The 14,283-nt window shown below is 63.8% G+C and overlaps 1 protein-coding gene across 2 annotated transcripts; it reads right to left on the bottom strand.

Moving 5' to 3' along the window:
- Positions 1-415: 415 nt before the first annotated feature.
- Positions 416-11,846, bottom strand: CHRM1 (cholinergic receptor muscarinic 1). Of its 2 annotated transcripts, none has more exons than XM_080642044.1 (2): positions 11,794-11,846; positions 416-2,859 (listed from the first exon to the last, which is right to left on the bottom strand). In XM_080642044.1, exon 2 carries the CDS (start codon positions 2,782-2,784, stop codon positions 1,402-1,404), a length of 1,383 nt encoding a protein of 460 aa, XP_080498170.1. In that variant the 5' UTR covers positions 2,785-2,859; positions 11,794-11,846; the 3' UTR covers positions 416-1,401. The 2 variants fall into 2 exon arrangements, with proteins under 2 accessions (XP_080498170.1, XP_080498169.1); XM_080642043.1 differs by lacking the exon at positions 11,794-11,846 and adding an exon at positions 11,269-11,391.
- Between the last annotated feature and the right edge of the window lie 2,437 nt (positions 11,847-14,283).

Raw genomic sequence — 14,283 nt, 5'->3', positions numbered from 1 at the left:
GACTCCGCTCTGTGGCTTTAATTTGTGTGCTTTCACCGTAATAAACTACAACCGCCAGTGTAACCGCTTCGCGAGTTCTGTGTCCTTCTCGTGAGTCACCGACCTTAAGGGTGGTCTCCTGACCTCCAACGACAAGCACATTTGGGAAGCGCTACTGCCTGGAGGCCCAGCCTGCCTACCGCCAGGAGCCAGGCCTGCCCATACAGCCCTACTCACCTGAGCCGGGGCTGGGTGCTGGGCCCACAGGTGTCAGTAGGTCCAGCCTCTCCGTGCTGCCCTTCGGGGGGCACCGTCAGGGCAGCGGTGCACATCCCGCAGTATTTGTCCCCCCCACCCCCCGCCCCGATCCTGCCCTGGCCCAAGACCAGGTGCTGGACCCAACACAGGGAGGAAGGACCTCGGCATCCTTGGGGTTATGAGGCTTTATTCAGACTCAGCACTTGCTGAGATGGAAGGAAAGAGTATTTGGGGCCAGGCGGGGTCTGGAGATGAGGGTGGCTGGGAGGCCATGCATGGGCGGGACTGGGGAGCTCACAGGAGAGGACCCGCTGGCCGGGCCGGGCCTGTGTGGGGTGGGCTGGAGGCAGGCAGCATGCAGGAGGCCTGGCTAGATCTGCATGGCGGCTGTGAGCCAGGAGGAACTGAGGGTTTCTCTGGGGCAGGGGGTACGGGCGTGAGGCTGGACAGCAGGCACCCTGCCCTCACTCCCCAGGAAATGACCTAGTGGACACCAGGCGTCCGGTCCTGCTGCTGCCTCGGGACTTGACGTGTGACTAGCCGAGCTGGTGCCCTGTGGGGCCACTGTCCTGCTGATGCTGGGACATTTGCCTGGAGGGGGACCCCACGGGGATGCTCTGCGGACACTGGTAGGGGGGCTGGGCATTCTCGGAAAGTGAGCCTAGAGCCCAGCAGAGTGGGCTGTGCCTGCGGAGGGGCCAGGGGCTGGTCCCTCTGAGCCAAGCTTTTCTCTCAGTGTTTGGTGCCAGTTCCCCGCTGCGGCCACAGAGGGCGCCATTCCCCACCGCACTCCAGGCCAGCCAGGGGGCCGGGGCTGACTGCCGAGGTAAAGCTCTCTGCTGGCCCGCCCCGCTGGCTCCAGGCAGACTTCCTGCCTAAATGCAAACAAGGAATCCAAGGGCTGGATCCTCCTCCCGGCCTCCTTCCGGGTGAAGAGCCCGTTCCCACCCAGCAGGGGACAGAAAAACCAGTTCCCCGGGTCGCTCCCTGCCTGGGAATGGCAGAGTGGTTGGCAGGGTCTCTCTGGCTGTCCAAGAAGGTGACCTAGGGGCCTGGGAAGCCTGCAGGGACGGAGCAGGGCCCCAGGTCTCAGGTCACAGCCCCGTGCTGCCAGCTCGACCGGGCGCTCCCGGGACCGGGGTGGAGGGTGAGGGCGAGGGGCCATCAGCACTGGTGGGAGGGGGTGCGGTGCACAGAGCCGGGGCGCTTGGGGATCTTGCGCCAGCGCCGCTTGTCCCAGCGGCAGAGCAGCAGCAGGCGGAAGGTGTCCCGGAAGGCCTTGTTGCACAGCGCGTAGCACATGGGGTTGACGGTGCTGTTGACGTAGCAGAGCCAGTAGCCCAGCTCCCACAGCGTCCCGGGGACACAGTCCTTGCAGAAGGTGGACACCAGCACCATGATGTTGTACGGCGTCCAGGTGAGGATGAAGGCCAGCAGGATGGCGCTCAGGGTCCGCGCCGCCTTCTTCTCCTTGACCAGCGAGAAGGTCTTCCGCTTGGCCAGCTGGTCCTTCCCGCGCGGCTTCTGGCTCTTGCCCGTGCGCTCCCGGCCCTTCCGCGTCGGCCTCTTGACTGTGTTCGGGGAGGTCTTGGGGGGCTGCTTGGAGGGGGCCTGCGTCTCGGGGTCCACCATGGGCATCTTGATCGCCACTTCGGGGCCCGGCTCCTCACCCTCCGAGGACGTGAGGGACTCCATGGAGCCTTCGTCCTCCTCCTCCTCCTCCTTCCAGCTGTAGGTCTGCAGCAGCTTGGGGGCCCGGCAGCAGCCACAGCAGCGCCCCGAAGGGGTGTCCGCCGCGCCCTCAGCCCCCGGCTGGGACCGCTCTGAGCTGCTGCTGCTGCCTCCGCCCTTGCCTGGCGTCTCAGAGCCCTGCAGGGCCGCCAGCTCCCGGGCCCGGTTCTCCGTCTCCCGGTAGATGCGCCAGTAGAGCGTGCACATGACCGTGACCGGGAGGTAGAAGGCGGCCATGGCTGTGCCGAAGGTGATGATGGGCTGGGAGAGGAACTGGATGTAGCACTGCCCGGCCAGCACGGTCCGCTCGCCCACCAGGTACTGCCAGAAGAGGATGGCCGGGGCCCAGAGCACGAAGGACACCATCCAGGCCAGGCCGATCATCAACGCCGCCCGGCGCGGCGTGCGCTTGGCGCGGTAGCTCAGGGGCCGGGTCACGGAGAAGTAGCGGTCGAAGCTGATGAGTAGCAGGTTCATGACCGAGGCGTTGCTGGCCACGTAGTCCAGGGCCAGCCAGAGGTCGCAGGCCAGCGTGCCGAGGACCCAGTGGCCCATGAGCAGGTATGTGGTGTAGAGGTTCATGGAGAAGGTGCCGATGATGAGGTCGGCGCAGGCCAGGCTGAGCAGGAAGTAGTTGTTGACGGTCTTGAGCTCTGTGTTGACCTTGAAGGAGATGAGCACCAGCAAGTTGCCCGTCACGGTGGCCAGGGACAGGAGGCCCGTGGTGATGCCGATGAAGGCCACTTGCCAGGGACCCTTTCCTGGTGCCAGGACGGTGATGTTGGGGCTGACGGCGGGTGGGGCCGAGGTGTTCATGGTGGCCGGGTGGGGCTGAGGGGGCAGCCCCTTCCTCTGGTCACACGGCGGGCTTCCTCAGTGGGGGGTCATCACCTGGGAAGAGAGGACACGGGCTTCGGTTGGGAGGCTGGACACCATCCACCGCCTGGAGTGGGCGGGGCTAGGAACCCAGCCCCACCCTCCCAGGACTTCAGGCCAGACAGCGCCACCCTCCTGGGCAGGCTGGGCCCTTCCTGCTCTGGCGGACACACACACACACACACACACACACACACACACACACACAGTCATTATAACGCACATTCCCAGCCGCGCATGGGTTTGCCCGCCGCCTGGGGGTGGGGGCGGCTTTGGAATCTGGGGAGCCGAGTCTTCGTTCCAGCTCCTCCATTCGGGCTGCAGACTCAGTGCTCTCCTCGCTGGGAAATTGCTGCTAATTCTCGGGCGCAGGAGACGCGCTCTTGTAGACAGCACTGCCACATTTTCAAAGCATTTCTCTAAATTTGATCAAAGCCCTCATTTACTGAGCAGTTACTGCGCACCAGACACAATGCTCAGCACTTCCCTGGATTATCTAATTTTACTGTCGTGCGGCTCCGGGGGGAAGGTCTCTTAGGACCCGCAGGTCACCGAGGCAGCCGTGGCGGCCAGGCCTGGTCAGGGTGACCCAGGTGGGGGATTAGAACCCACTTCTCTCTCTCTCTCTCTGAGCACGTGGAGCTCCAGGGGGATAATTCCGTCAAATAAGGAGACAAGAGACGGCAGGGGAGGGCTCCCGAGAAGATAAGGGGGAAGAGATGGGAGCAGAGGGGGCCTGTGTGAGTGTGTATCTGTGCGGTGCGGTGGGGCGGGGGGAGAGGGGGAGAGAGAGACAGAGAGAGAGAGGGAGAGAGAGAGGGAGAGAGAGCGGTGTTTGGAGCTGCGTCAGGCCCTTGAGGAGGGCAGCAGGGAGGCCGTGCTGGGCCTGGACCCTCGCCCGGTGGCAGACGATCTGCAGTAAAGCAGGCAGCAGGGGCAGGGACTCAGCTCCCAGAGGCGCGGGGTCTGGCCCCAGATGGGGTGTGGGAGGCCTCTCCACCTCCCCACTCTGTTCCTGGGCTCCAGCTGCATGGGGGCAGCAAGGGGAACAGGAAGATCTCCCAGATTTCTCTCTTTAAAAAAATTGTTTTTTAGGTTTATTGATTGATTTGGGGGGGGGAGGGGAAGGGAGAGAGAGGGAGAGAGAAACATCAAGTTGCTGTCCCACCTACTTATGCATTCATTGCTTGATTCTTGTATGTGGCCTGACCGGGGCTCGCACCTGCAGCCTTGGCGTATCGGGACGATGGTCTAACCCCCTGAGCTGCCCAGCCAGGGTCCCCCACATTGTTCTGGACCCCGGAGTCCAGCCCAAGCACAAGTTCAGGTAAAGAAAAAACCCAGGCCGGGCACTTAGCAACTCCTGGCCAGGCAGGAGGCCCCACCACCCGGCCGTGGCCGCGCGCTGTGCCTCTGCGGCTCCCTTTCCGCTCGGGGCCCCAGGTGTCCGCCTGGCCACCCACGACACCGGGGTCTCCCCCTACCGGCGGCCGTGGCTTCAGGGGCGGCACCGTTGGAAACATGCCAAGGGGAGGTTTTGGGCAAGGGCCCGCGAGGCCCGCCATCCCCGGAAACCCGGTCTGTGACGGAGACTGGAATGCGGTGCCCGTGAGAGGTCGCTGCGTGACAGATGGCCTCGGGGGCGAGTGGCTGTGGCGGCGTGTGACCGCGGTGCACATGGCGGCGGGCACCATCGCAGCTCCAGGTGAACTGTCGGTGCGTGCTAGCCACTCTCAGTGTGGAGAGGTCCGGGCGTGACCCCGAGCAAGAGGGACTGTGGCTGTCGGTGTGTCCGGCCCGTGTGCACACCGGGGCGCGGCTCACGCCCTCGGGGAAGGACCCAGTCCGTCTGCGTTGGAATCCTGGCTACTCCGCCGACGGGGGGCGTGATCTCTGCGAGCGACACGGCGGCTGTGTGCCCCGGTTTCCTCAACTGAAAAATGGGGGTAATCGTTCCTGGCTAACAAATCAAGGCATTGCTGTGGGGCATAAGGGAGGCAAGAGGGGAGACGCGCCTGGAACGGCCCCGGGCACACCCGGCGCCCGCGGACTCAGCTCCGGCCGCGTGAGGGCTCCCTGCCGCCTGGGCGCCTCTGCTTTCGGACTCCGGGTCCCTAATCACAGACCGACTCCTGGTGACCGCCGTGATCATGGCCGTGACCTAGCGCCCTGAGCGCCAGTCCCACCGCAGCCGGGAACCTGTGACCGGGTCATGGCTCCCCTCTCCATTTTACAGATGAGGAAACGGAGGCTGAGAAAAGCCAGAGAATTTGCACAAGATACGCAAGGAAGGTCGGAACCAGGATTTGAGCCCAAGCAGTTGGTTCCAGGGAAACTTTTTAAAAACGGATGCTCGGCCTCGGGGGGGGGGGGGGGGGCGGGCAGAGTTTGCCAGTTTGGATCTTTAAAGTATTACGTGGAAATGTTATTTATTTCCCTTTCTTTTTTTTAAAAATATATATTTTATTGATTTTTCACAGAGAGGAAGGGAGAGGGATAGAGAGTTAGAAACATCGATGAGAGAGAAACATCGATCAGCTGCCTCCTGCACACCTCCTACTGGGGATGTGCCTGCAACCAAGGTACATGCCCTTGACCGGAATCGAACCTGGGACCCTTCAGTCCGCAGGCTGACGCTCTAGCCACTGAGCCACACCGGTTAGGGCAATATTTCCCTTTCTTAACCGAAGTCAGGCGCTGGGTGGGAGGCTGGGATCGGATGTGCCTGGCGGGCTTCCCGGCGAGGCAGCTGGTGGACACCGCCCTTGACAGGGTCCCTCCCCGCGGGTCCCTCTGGTCTGAGCTCAGTGCTGTGTCATGCCCTTTGCACAGATGGAGCCACTGAGGCCCAGAGAAAGGGAGAGAAGGCACCGGGTCGCCCCAGGCCTCCTGGCTCTTAGATTGGGTGCTGCCTGCTCCGTAGCCCCAGCGGCGACCTGGGCCCAGCCCTGAAGGGCTCCGTGAGAAGCGGAGCTGCGGGCCTGTGGCTGCGCCTCCTGCGATGGGGCAGCCTTCAACGCTCAGCCAGGCGCTTGGCCCACCCCTGACCCGCGCCCCACACCTCACAGGACCAGACCAGGTGGGGCAAGGAGGCCCTCCCCTTGGGTGGGCCACTTCAGGAAGTGCCTCAAAACTCAGGAATCAAGCAAAGGACAGTTCAATGCAATATTTAAAAATGGAAAACAATGCAAAACATCCGTAATAAATCACAAGTCTGAACAAACACAGGATCCAACCCTGCACTTGCGCGCGCACACACCCCGTCACCCACGCCTTGCCCTAATCCTGGCCCTGGGTCCGATGGAACTTACAAAAGCACACGGCGCACCCACCGCGGAGGGTAGTTTGCCATTTGATTTCTAGAAATATTACATTGCTATAGTGTTTATCCTGATTACGGAGGCTTTCTGCGTGCCCCTCTTCAATTGTACTCTGGGACGAGGGCCTCGCTCGCCTCACCCCGATTCCAGCATTCCTGGCTCTGAATCTCAAAGCCGTCCCTTCCCAGCCGTGTGATCATCCGCCATGGCGTAACCCCTGCTTTCTGGCTGCCCTGCGGCCCCCTGGCCGGAGCGCCTGGCCCTGGAATGCCACTCAGTCAAAGGCCTGCTCCTCTTCCCGACTCCCCGATCCGATGCACGCCCAGCCGCTCTGGCCCTTCCCGAGCAGACCCCGGCACAGCCCTCTCTGGCCCCACACTGCTGTTCGCACGCACGGCGGGGGCGGTGGGCCAGCCGGGAGGATGGTGCAGGATCTGGGAGGATGGTGCAGGGTCTGGGAGGATGGTACAGGGTCTGGGAGGATGGTACAGGGTCTGGGAGGATGGTACAGGGTCTGGGAGGATGGTGCAGGATCTGGGAGGATGGTGCAGGATCTGGGAGGATGGTACAGGATCTGGGAGGATGGTGCAGGATCTGGGAGGATGGTACAGGATCTGGGAGGATGGTGCAGGGTCTGGGAGGATGGTACAGGGTCTGGGAGGATGGTACAGGGTCTGGGAGGATGGTACAGGGTCTGGGAGGATGGTACAGGGTCTGGGAGGATGGTACAGGATCTGGGAGGATGGTGCAGGATCTGGGAGGATGGTGCAGGATCCTGAAACTAACATCTCAGGACGCTGAACAGAAAGGACCCACATCCCCGAGGCCAGGCTGCAGGGGCTGGCGGCTCACATGTTGTCTCAGCCGGGGCTGGACTGCCATCTCCCCGCGGCCACCACTGCCCATCAGGGCTGCCAGGCTCCTGTGGGGAGCCGGCGAGGGCGTTGATGGATCACAAAAAGCCTCCGAGGGAAGAAGCGGTCCTTGGAGGCGAGGAGGCGGAGTCCCTCTCCTCGATGGCGGACGTCCCTTCCCACTTCCTCATTTTCATATTGATAACCGCCATAATTAATCGCCTCCTGCATGCCGGGCCCCTGCTGTGGCATACCATTTCCCTTAATCCACAGGACACCCCACAGGATTCCCTTAATCCACAGGGGGGCTCCTAGCTCTGCGTTGTAGATGAAGACACTGGGCGGGGGGGGGGGGGGGGCTAAGGGACTCCCTGATATCTCCCAGGAAGCGGGAGCGATGGGGGACTCGGCCCGACCTGGGGCTCCAGGGTCTGCATCCTCCCCCTCAGCCGGTCTATCCACTGGGAGGACCAAGGCCGCCCGCCTGGGAGGGAGGAGAGTAGAGGTTCTGGGGAACTGAACCCTGATTCTTGCCAGCCCCTGGGGCTTCTGAGCTCCGGGGATGCAGCTCTGAGCCGCGGGCCCGGCCGGCCTGTCCGCCAAACCCAGAAGCGGGTCCCCCCCAGACCTCGCCGGATGGGGATGTGCTCAGAAGAAGCCCCGGGAGGCCTGCTCTGGTCCCTGCTGTGTGCCCTTGGGTGGGTCTCCTTAACCTTGAAGGGGGACAGCCCTCTGCCTGTTCAAGGCCACGAAGGTCAGGAGATGATGGTTGTGAAGGGACCAGGCTCTGAGACTGTGGCTGGTTCCTGGGGACGGAGCCCGGGGCTAAGCCAGGGTGCCAGGGTCCAGCAGCCCCGGAACGTCTGCAGAGGAGGGGCTTAGAGGCCATCCGCCATCCCACCTGGCCATCCCACCCACCGAAAGGGAACCCGGAGGCCGCATTAGCCTCGCCTGTTCTGTGAAACGTCCCTGGGGGCGGAGTTAGTCGATGGGGGATGCAGGGGATTGGGGGAGGACTCCCCCCCCCCCCCCCCCCGCCGCCCCCAGTCGTCCTGGGCGCTGCCTCTGCCTATCTCTGCTCTCCTCTGGCTGTGTGACCTTGGGCAAGGCCCCGCTCCGACCTGGTGACCCTTCTGCGGGATGAGTGTGTGAGCGTGAGGGCGTGTCCTTGCTGAGTAAGAGTCAGAAGTGGTGGGTGACTCTGTAGCTTTGTGGGGATGGGTTGGGACTCATCCCCCGAGGGTGTCACGCCTGGGGGGCAAGGAGGCGGGGAGGGGCTTTTCCGTCCAGGACTGCGGCCTCCTGATGAAGGTTGTTGGGAAGCGTTACGTAATCTCATTAATATTATTGCAGCAACTGGTACTTACTGCTTGCAATATACCCGGCGTGGCTGTAAGCATTATACGCATGCTTACTCGACCTGTTATAACTCCTTGTAAAGTAGCGGAAGGGACATGCTCATGGTCACGGAAGGGATATTTAGGGGCCCCCTCTATTTAGGGGGTGCTGAGGCTTAGAGACCGAAGGAGCGCCCCGCGAGTTGGTCAGCAATGCCACCAGGGTTGGGATGCCGGCAGCTCCTCCGAGGCGAACCTCTTGAGTCTCTATTCTAAACTGCTCTGTGGGGCCCGGCCGGCGTGGCTCAGTGGTTGAGCGTCCACCTATGAACCAGGAGGTCCCGGTTCGATTCCTGGTCAGGGACTATGCTTGGGTTTCGGGCTGGATCCCCAGTGTGGGGCGTGCAGGAGGCAGCCAATCAATGATTCTCTCTCATCATTGATGTTTCTCTCTCTCTCTCCCCCTCATCCTTTCTCTCTGAAATCAATAAAAATATATTTTTAAAAAACCTGCTCTGTGGAGAGAGGGGGTTCAGCAGCCTCCTTGTCCATCTGGACAAGCTTGGCCGAACCCCGGGTTGGATCAGTCACTGGGGAGGTGTCAGCCCTCCGTTAGGATCTGGCTTGTGTGTGTGTGTGGCAGTGCCTGTTGTCTGTCTGTGTGATGTACGATGACAGTGTGGTGGGAAGGGGGAGGTGCAACTGTAGCTCTGAGAGGCAGGGGAGGAGCTGTGCCTGCCTCATTCACGGCTTTGAACCTGTGCTTGGCACACAGTAGTTGCTCATTAAACATCTGTGGAACAGATACATGTGTGTGCACGTGGCGTCGTCCTGCCTGGCTCCAGGCCGGGGCATGAGGACGAGCCTGCAAGGAGCAGGACCAGCTCCTGAGCGTGGTCCCTCTGTGCCCTCCAGGCCTGTATGTCCTCACCTGCCAGGTCCCTGTCCCCTGGGCGAGGCCCTGCGGGCTGGCTTGAGAGCACAGGAGAACAGCCGCGGGCATCCTCACCTGGGGGCCGGGGCTGGACCAAGGGGGCCCTGCTTCACCCGCCGCCGGGAAGCGGGGAGGAGGTAAGACAGGCGTGGGCATGGATGGGGCCTGTCAGTGTCCAGGGAGGAAAAAGCCACCCTGGACTCAAAGAGTTAAGGGATGAGGTCAGAGCCTCTAGCAGGGCCAGCCAGGCTATTGACCGCCAGCGCCCTGGACAGATCCCCGGGGGGCTGGGGATCTGGATGATGAGAGGAAGGGGGAGGGGAGAGAGCCAGGCGGGAGGCCGGGAGAGAAGGCTGGGGAAGGGATTCCTGAACACCGGGGTCTCTGGGATCTTCCCACTGGCCAAGGCGTGGAGGGGGGAGGCCCGGAATGTGGGGGTGCTGGCGAAAGGTTCAGGAAGGAGGAGTGAAGCCATCTTGTGATTCTGGGCCTGGGAGCCTGCAGCCCCGACTGGAGAGAAGGGGCAGTTTGGGGAGACGGAGGTACGAGGTGGGGGTGGGGGCTGGGCACCTGACCTGTCCCTTCTGATGGGGCCTTAACCCGAAGCCGGCAGTCAGAGCGCTCTCTCCCCCTGGGCGGACTTAGCTCTGAAGGTAGCTCTTGACCCACCAAAGGTGCACAAAACTTCCACCCCCGATGCCCGGCCTCGGGGACCAGGCATAAGCAGATCCAACTGATCCCATTTTTAGGCTCAACAGCCCCCCCACACTCCCCAGAGGGCAGCAGCCAGCAGTTAATGCTGCTCGTGCCTGGAACCCCCCCAGGTCCCCTCGCTGTGGGTGGACCTTCACCAGGGCCTGGCGCTAGCAGGCTGGGCCCTGGGCCCCACCCTCCAGGTGGCCTCGGAAGTGCTGGGCCCTCATCCTCCTCTCCCTGTGCCCCCTGCTCTTCCTCCTCCTGCTCCTCTCCCCACTTCCTTTCCTCTCCCTCCCTCCCTCACCCACCCTTCTAGGCATCACCATGGCATCACAGCCAGCAGAAACCCAGGGAGATACTCACCCACCTCTCCCCACCCGCCACCCGCGGAGCCCGAGCTCCCGCCTCCCAGAGCTCGCCGCTCCCCAAAGCTCGCCAACCCCGCCATCCTGCTCAGGCAGGCCCAAGTGCTGTGCTGAGGGCCAGGAGGGTGGGCCCCTAAATATCCCTTCCGTGACCATGAGCACGTCCCTTCCGCTTTCTCAGCCTCAGTCTCTCCGCCTGTACAATGGGGAGGTTGCTTCCCAGGCCTGACATGACCTCTGCCTAGCCCCTTGCTGACACTCCGGATCCTCTCTGTGCCTCGGGCTTCAGCTCTGAGACCCCCAGGCCCAGCCCGGGGGGGGGGGCGGGGAGCCAGGAGTCACAGCTGCTGCAGCCCGCTTTCGCCATCTCCTCCCCCGCCTCCCCTCCTGGATCGCAGTGGCGATCGGCTGCCTGATGGCTGAGGTCGGGGCAGAGCAGCTCCCATCTGACAGCTCAGCGAGCAGCTGGTTACCCGGCGACAGGACACTGCGTGGCTGCAGGGCACACGGGCTCCTTCCGGCCGTGGCTCAGGGCCGGTCAGTCCGGTGGAGCCGCAGGTGTGCTGCTTTGTGGGAAGAGGTGGACCCTTGTCTACTGGCACCGACACACCTGAGCAGCCCCAAGACCCGGTGCCAGCTGACCCCCCTCTCCCCGGCACAAGCAGAGCTCCTGGCCCCCAGCCCATGCCCACGCTGTGGATCTGGGGGTCCGGGGAGGGCACCTGTGCATTACCTGGGCACGGCGCTGTGACCCCCCCCTGAAGAAGCCCAGGACCGAGACCATGGGGAGTGCTCTCCGGCCGCCTCACATGTCGGCACCATGTTCCCTGCCGCGTGGCCATCCATGTGCCCATGTGTCCCCGGGGAGCCCCGGGGCATTTGGCCTGGTCTCCTGCTGGCTTCTGGCCTAACACCCACCTTGGCATCCAGCTTGTCCATCTGGCCAGCAGCCTGGTTCAGTCCATCTTGGGGGCGCTGAAGGTGGAGGGGGGGTGGGATTCAGAATTCCCTGAGGGAGGAGAGGAGGGGTTCTGGGACTGGTACCCCAATTGGAGGGCTCAACCTCCCTCAGGGCGCTCTGATGACAAGGGCTGCCCCTGCCCTTCCCCTCTGTCCCTGGGGTCCTGGGGGCTGTGCCTGCTACGTGGCAGCCTGATCCCTTCTGGCTCCGGGTCCAGTTCCCTAAGGGGGTCTCCATCTCCTCTGCCGGTTGAACCCCAGAAAAACACCAGGTGTGTCCACTCACAGACAGGGGACCGGGCATTTGGGGCAGCCAATGTCCAATGCTGCGAGCCCCCTGGTCTCTAGACCCCTCCCCGGCCCCCTCCTCTCTCTGGGGTCCACCCACATTTCCCTGTGCTCCGGTCCCCACCTTGAACCCAGGACCCTGCTTCTCCAGGCCCCACCTGCTGGCCCCTCCCGCACCCTTCCAAGTGCACTCACGTGGGCTGGACGGGGGTCCGGGGGGGTCCTCCACGCCTCTGCCTCCCGGGGCGGCCGGCGGTGTCTCCAGGGACCCAAACACCTGGCTCCGGGGGGAGCTGCGTCCTGTGCTGGCAGCGGAGAGACACAGCCAGTGATTGGCATGTCCCACCCCCTGGCACGCCAGCCCTGGGGGGGGGGGGGAGGAAGAGCGAGAGAGGGAGGGAGGAAAGGAAGGGAGGGGAGCTGGAGGGAAGCCTCAGGCAACGTCTGGGGTTGGACTGGGTCCTGGAGCGCGCCCCCCTCCTCCACCAGGGCCCCCAATTTGAGCCCCGAGACGGAGAGGGTAGCACATGAGGACGATGAGCCCAGGAAGGCTAAAAGTCCAGAGCGGGAGAGAAGGCGGATACAGGGAGACAAACACCCACACCCAGCGCACACAGGCTCGGCGGCGCACACACCCTCACAAAGGCACTCTGTTCCTGGGGCTCCTTCCCCCAGCCCCCAGCCCCCAGCCCCAGCCCGCACCCCCCCCCCCGCGCCCCCCGCCCCGCGCCTCCTTCCCTCACCCGCGCTCTGCCCCTGCACGTGCCCGCGCGCCCACCACCGGCCCCGAGCCCTGCCCCCGCCCCCCGCTGCGAAGGAGCGCTGTTCCTTCTGTTGGGAAATGACACATTGGGCCTCATGTGAGAGGCCCCGACTTGGAACGGACCCAGAGGGCTGGCGCACCCCGGGGCTACGGGCTGGCTGTGCGCTCTCGCATCTGTCCGCGCCGCCGAGCCCCGTGTCAGGCACACAGGTGTCTGGTTTTGGGGGTGAGTGTGTGTGTGTGTGTGTGGGGGGGGTGGGCTATGTGCCTGCTCCACACGCTGCAGAGTGCCCCCCACACGTGTGTCCCTGAGTGCGCATGTCGTCATGCAACCTTTGGAAATACTGGTGTCACCTGTTGGCCTGGAGCCAGGAAGTGTGTACACGCGTGTCTGTATTCAGTGTGTGTCTGGGTGTTGCCCAACTGTGGAGCTTGTTAATGCTACAAGCGAGGCGGCCTCTCGCTCCCTGCCTGCTCCACCCCCAGCTTCCACTTGGAAGACACACAGACAGGAGACAGACAGCTCTCCTCCCAGCTTGTCAAACTCTGTCTCCCGGCCTCCCACTCAGGGCTCACAGGTTTGAGATGGGGAACCTGCCCTTCCTCCCTTCCTCCCTTCGCCCCGCTGCTGGCCAGCCACCCTGCCTTCTGCGGCCGGTTTGGATTTGTGTTGAGTTTTCTCAGAGATTGAGCCCCTGGGGGGGCCTCTGCCATAGAGACCCCGGCCTGCCCCGCCCTCACCTGGCCCTGGAGACCTCCCGGGGAGCTGGCCGGAGGAGAGATGGGGGGGCTATTGCCCGGCTGCGTGTGCTTTGCCCCGCTGGGCCGTGCCGAAGCCCTGGGGTGGAAGGCAGGGAGGACCGGGCCATCCATTATGCCCAGCAGGCAGATGAGGAGTCCAAGGAGCAGAGGGGTGACCGATGTGGTGGGTGAGGGTTAGCTGCAAGCCCAGGAGTCCAGTGGGGGGTTGGGACCTGCCCCACCACGTCCCCTCTGCCCATTCCCCACCAAGCACCCCTCTCCGTTTTGATGCCCAAGGGTAACCTGGGCTGGAGCCCAGTTGCCAGTGGAGCCAGAAACTGGAGTCCCTGGGGCTTGGCCAGCAGCCTTGGGATGTCAGCGGTGGGTGCACGTGGCAGCCACATGTGGGGGCATCTTTGCCGCTCAAAGCCTGCTGAGGCCGAGCCCGCACCCAGGCCACCTCCCTCTGCGGTCAGGGAGATGCTGCAGCCTGGAGAGGCGTCTGAGCGCCCGGTCCCATCCCGGATCAGCCGGCGGGGCGGGGTGGGTCAGCACGCCACCAGTCCCCGGCCCTGGGTACCGGCTCGGGCTGCCCCCTGCCGGCCGCCCTGGCTGCGGTTGCGGCTGCGGCCCAGGCGCGCGGCGGGGCTGCGAGCCCTTGTGCGCGTCCACGTGGCCGAGGGTGGGGGTGTCAGGCCTCCACGTTCAATATCCATTTCCGAGTCTGAATCAGGCTTCTTGGCCCCCTCCCCCCAACCTCCTTGGTCTCCCTTTTCTCTTCTCCCACCGCCTCTGCACACGTCCCTGTAGAAATAAAAACACTTTTTTTTTGTAGGCGAGAGAGGAGGGCGTCCAGCTAACACCCCCCCCCCCCGGCCTTCTCTGGAGCGCCCCTCTCGGTCCCAAGCGTTTCCACTTTCAGGTCATGCACCCGCGGAGGCAGGGATGACCCCCCGCCCCCACTAGCCCAGGTCTCCGTCTAGGTCCCAAGACCAGATGGGGAAACTGAGGTAGGCAGGGCGGAGGGAGGCAGGGCCGCGAGCAGCTCTCCCACCCAGCTCTCACCGCCCCCGCACCCGCGCCGGATTTAGCCGCGGGGAGGCTGGGAACATTGTCTTTATTTTAAGCCGCCGAGTGCCGCACGAACGCGGCTGCCTGCGACAAAGGGCCTCGGAAAGCAG

This window comes from Plecotus auritus (assembly GCF_963455305.1).
Source record: "Plecotus auritus genome assembly, chromosome: 9".
Lineage (NCBI taxonomy): Eukaryota > Metazoa > Chordata > Mammalia > Chiroptera > Vespertilionidae > Plecotus > Plecotus auritus.
This window is presented reverse-complemented; position numbering and strand designations above follow the sequence as displayed.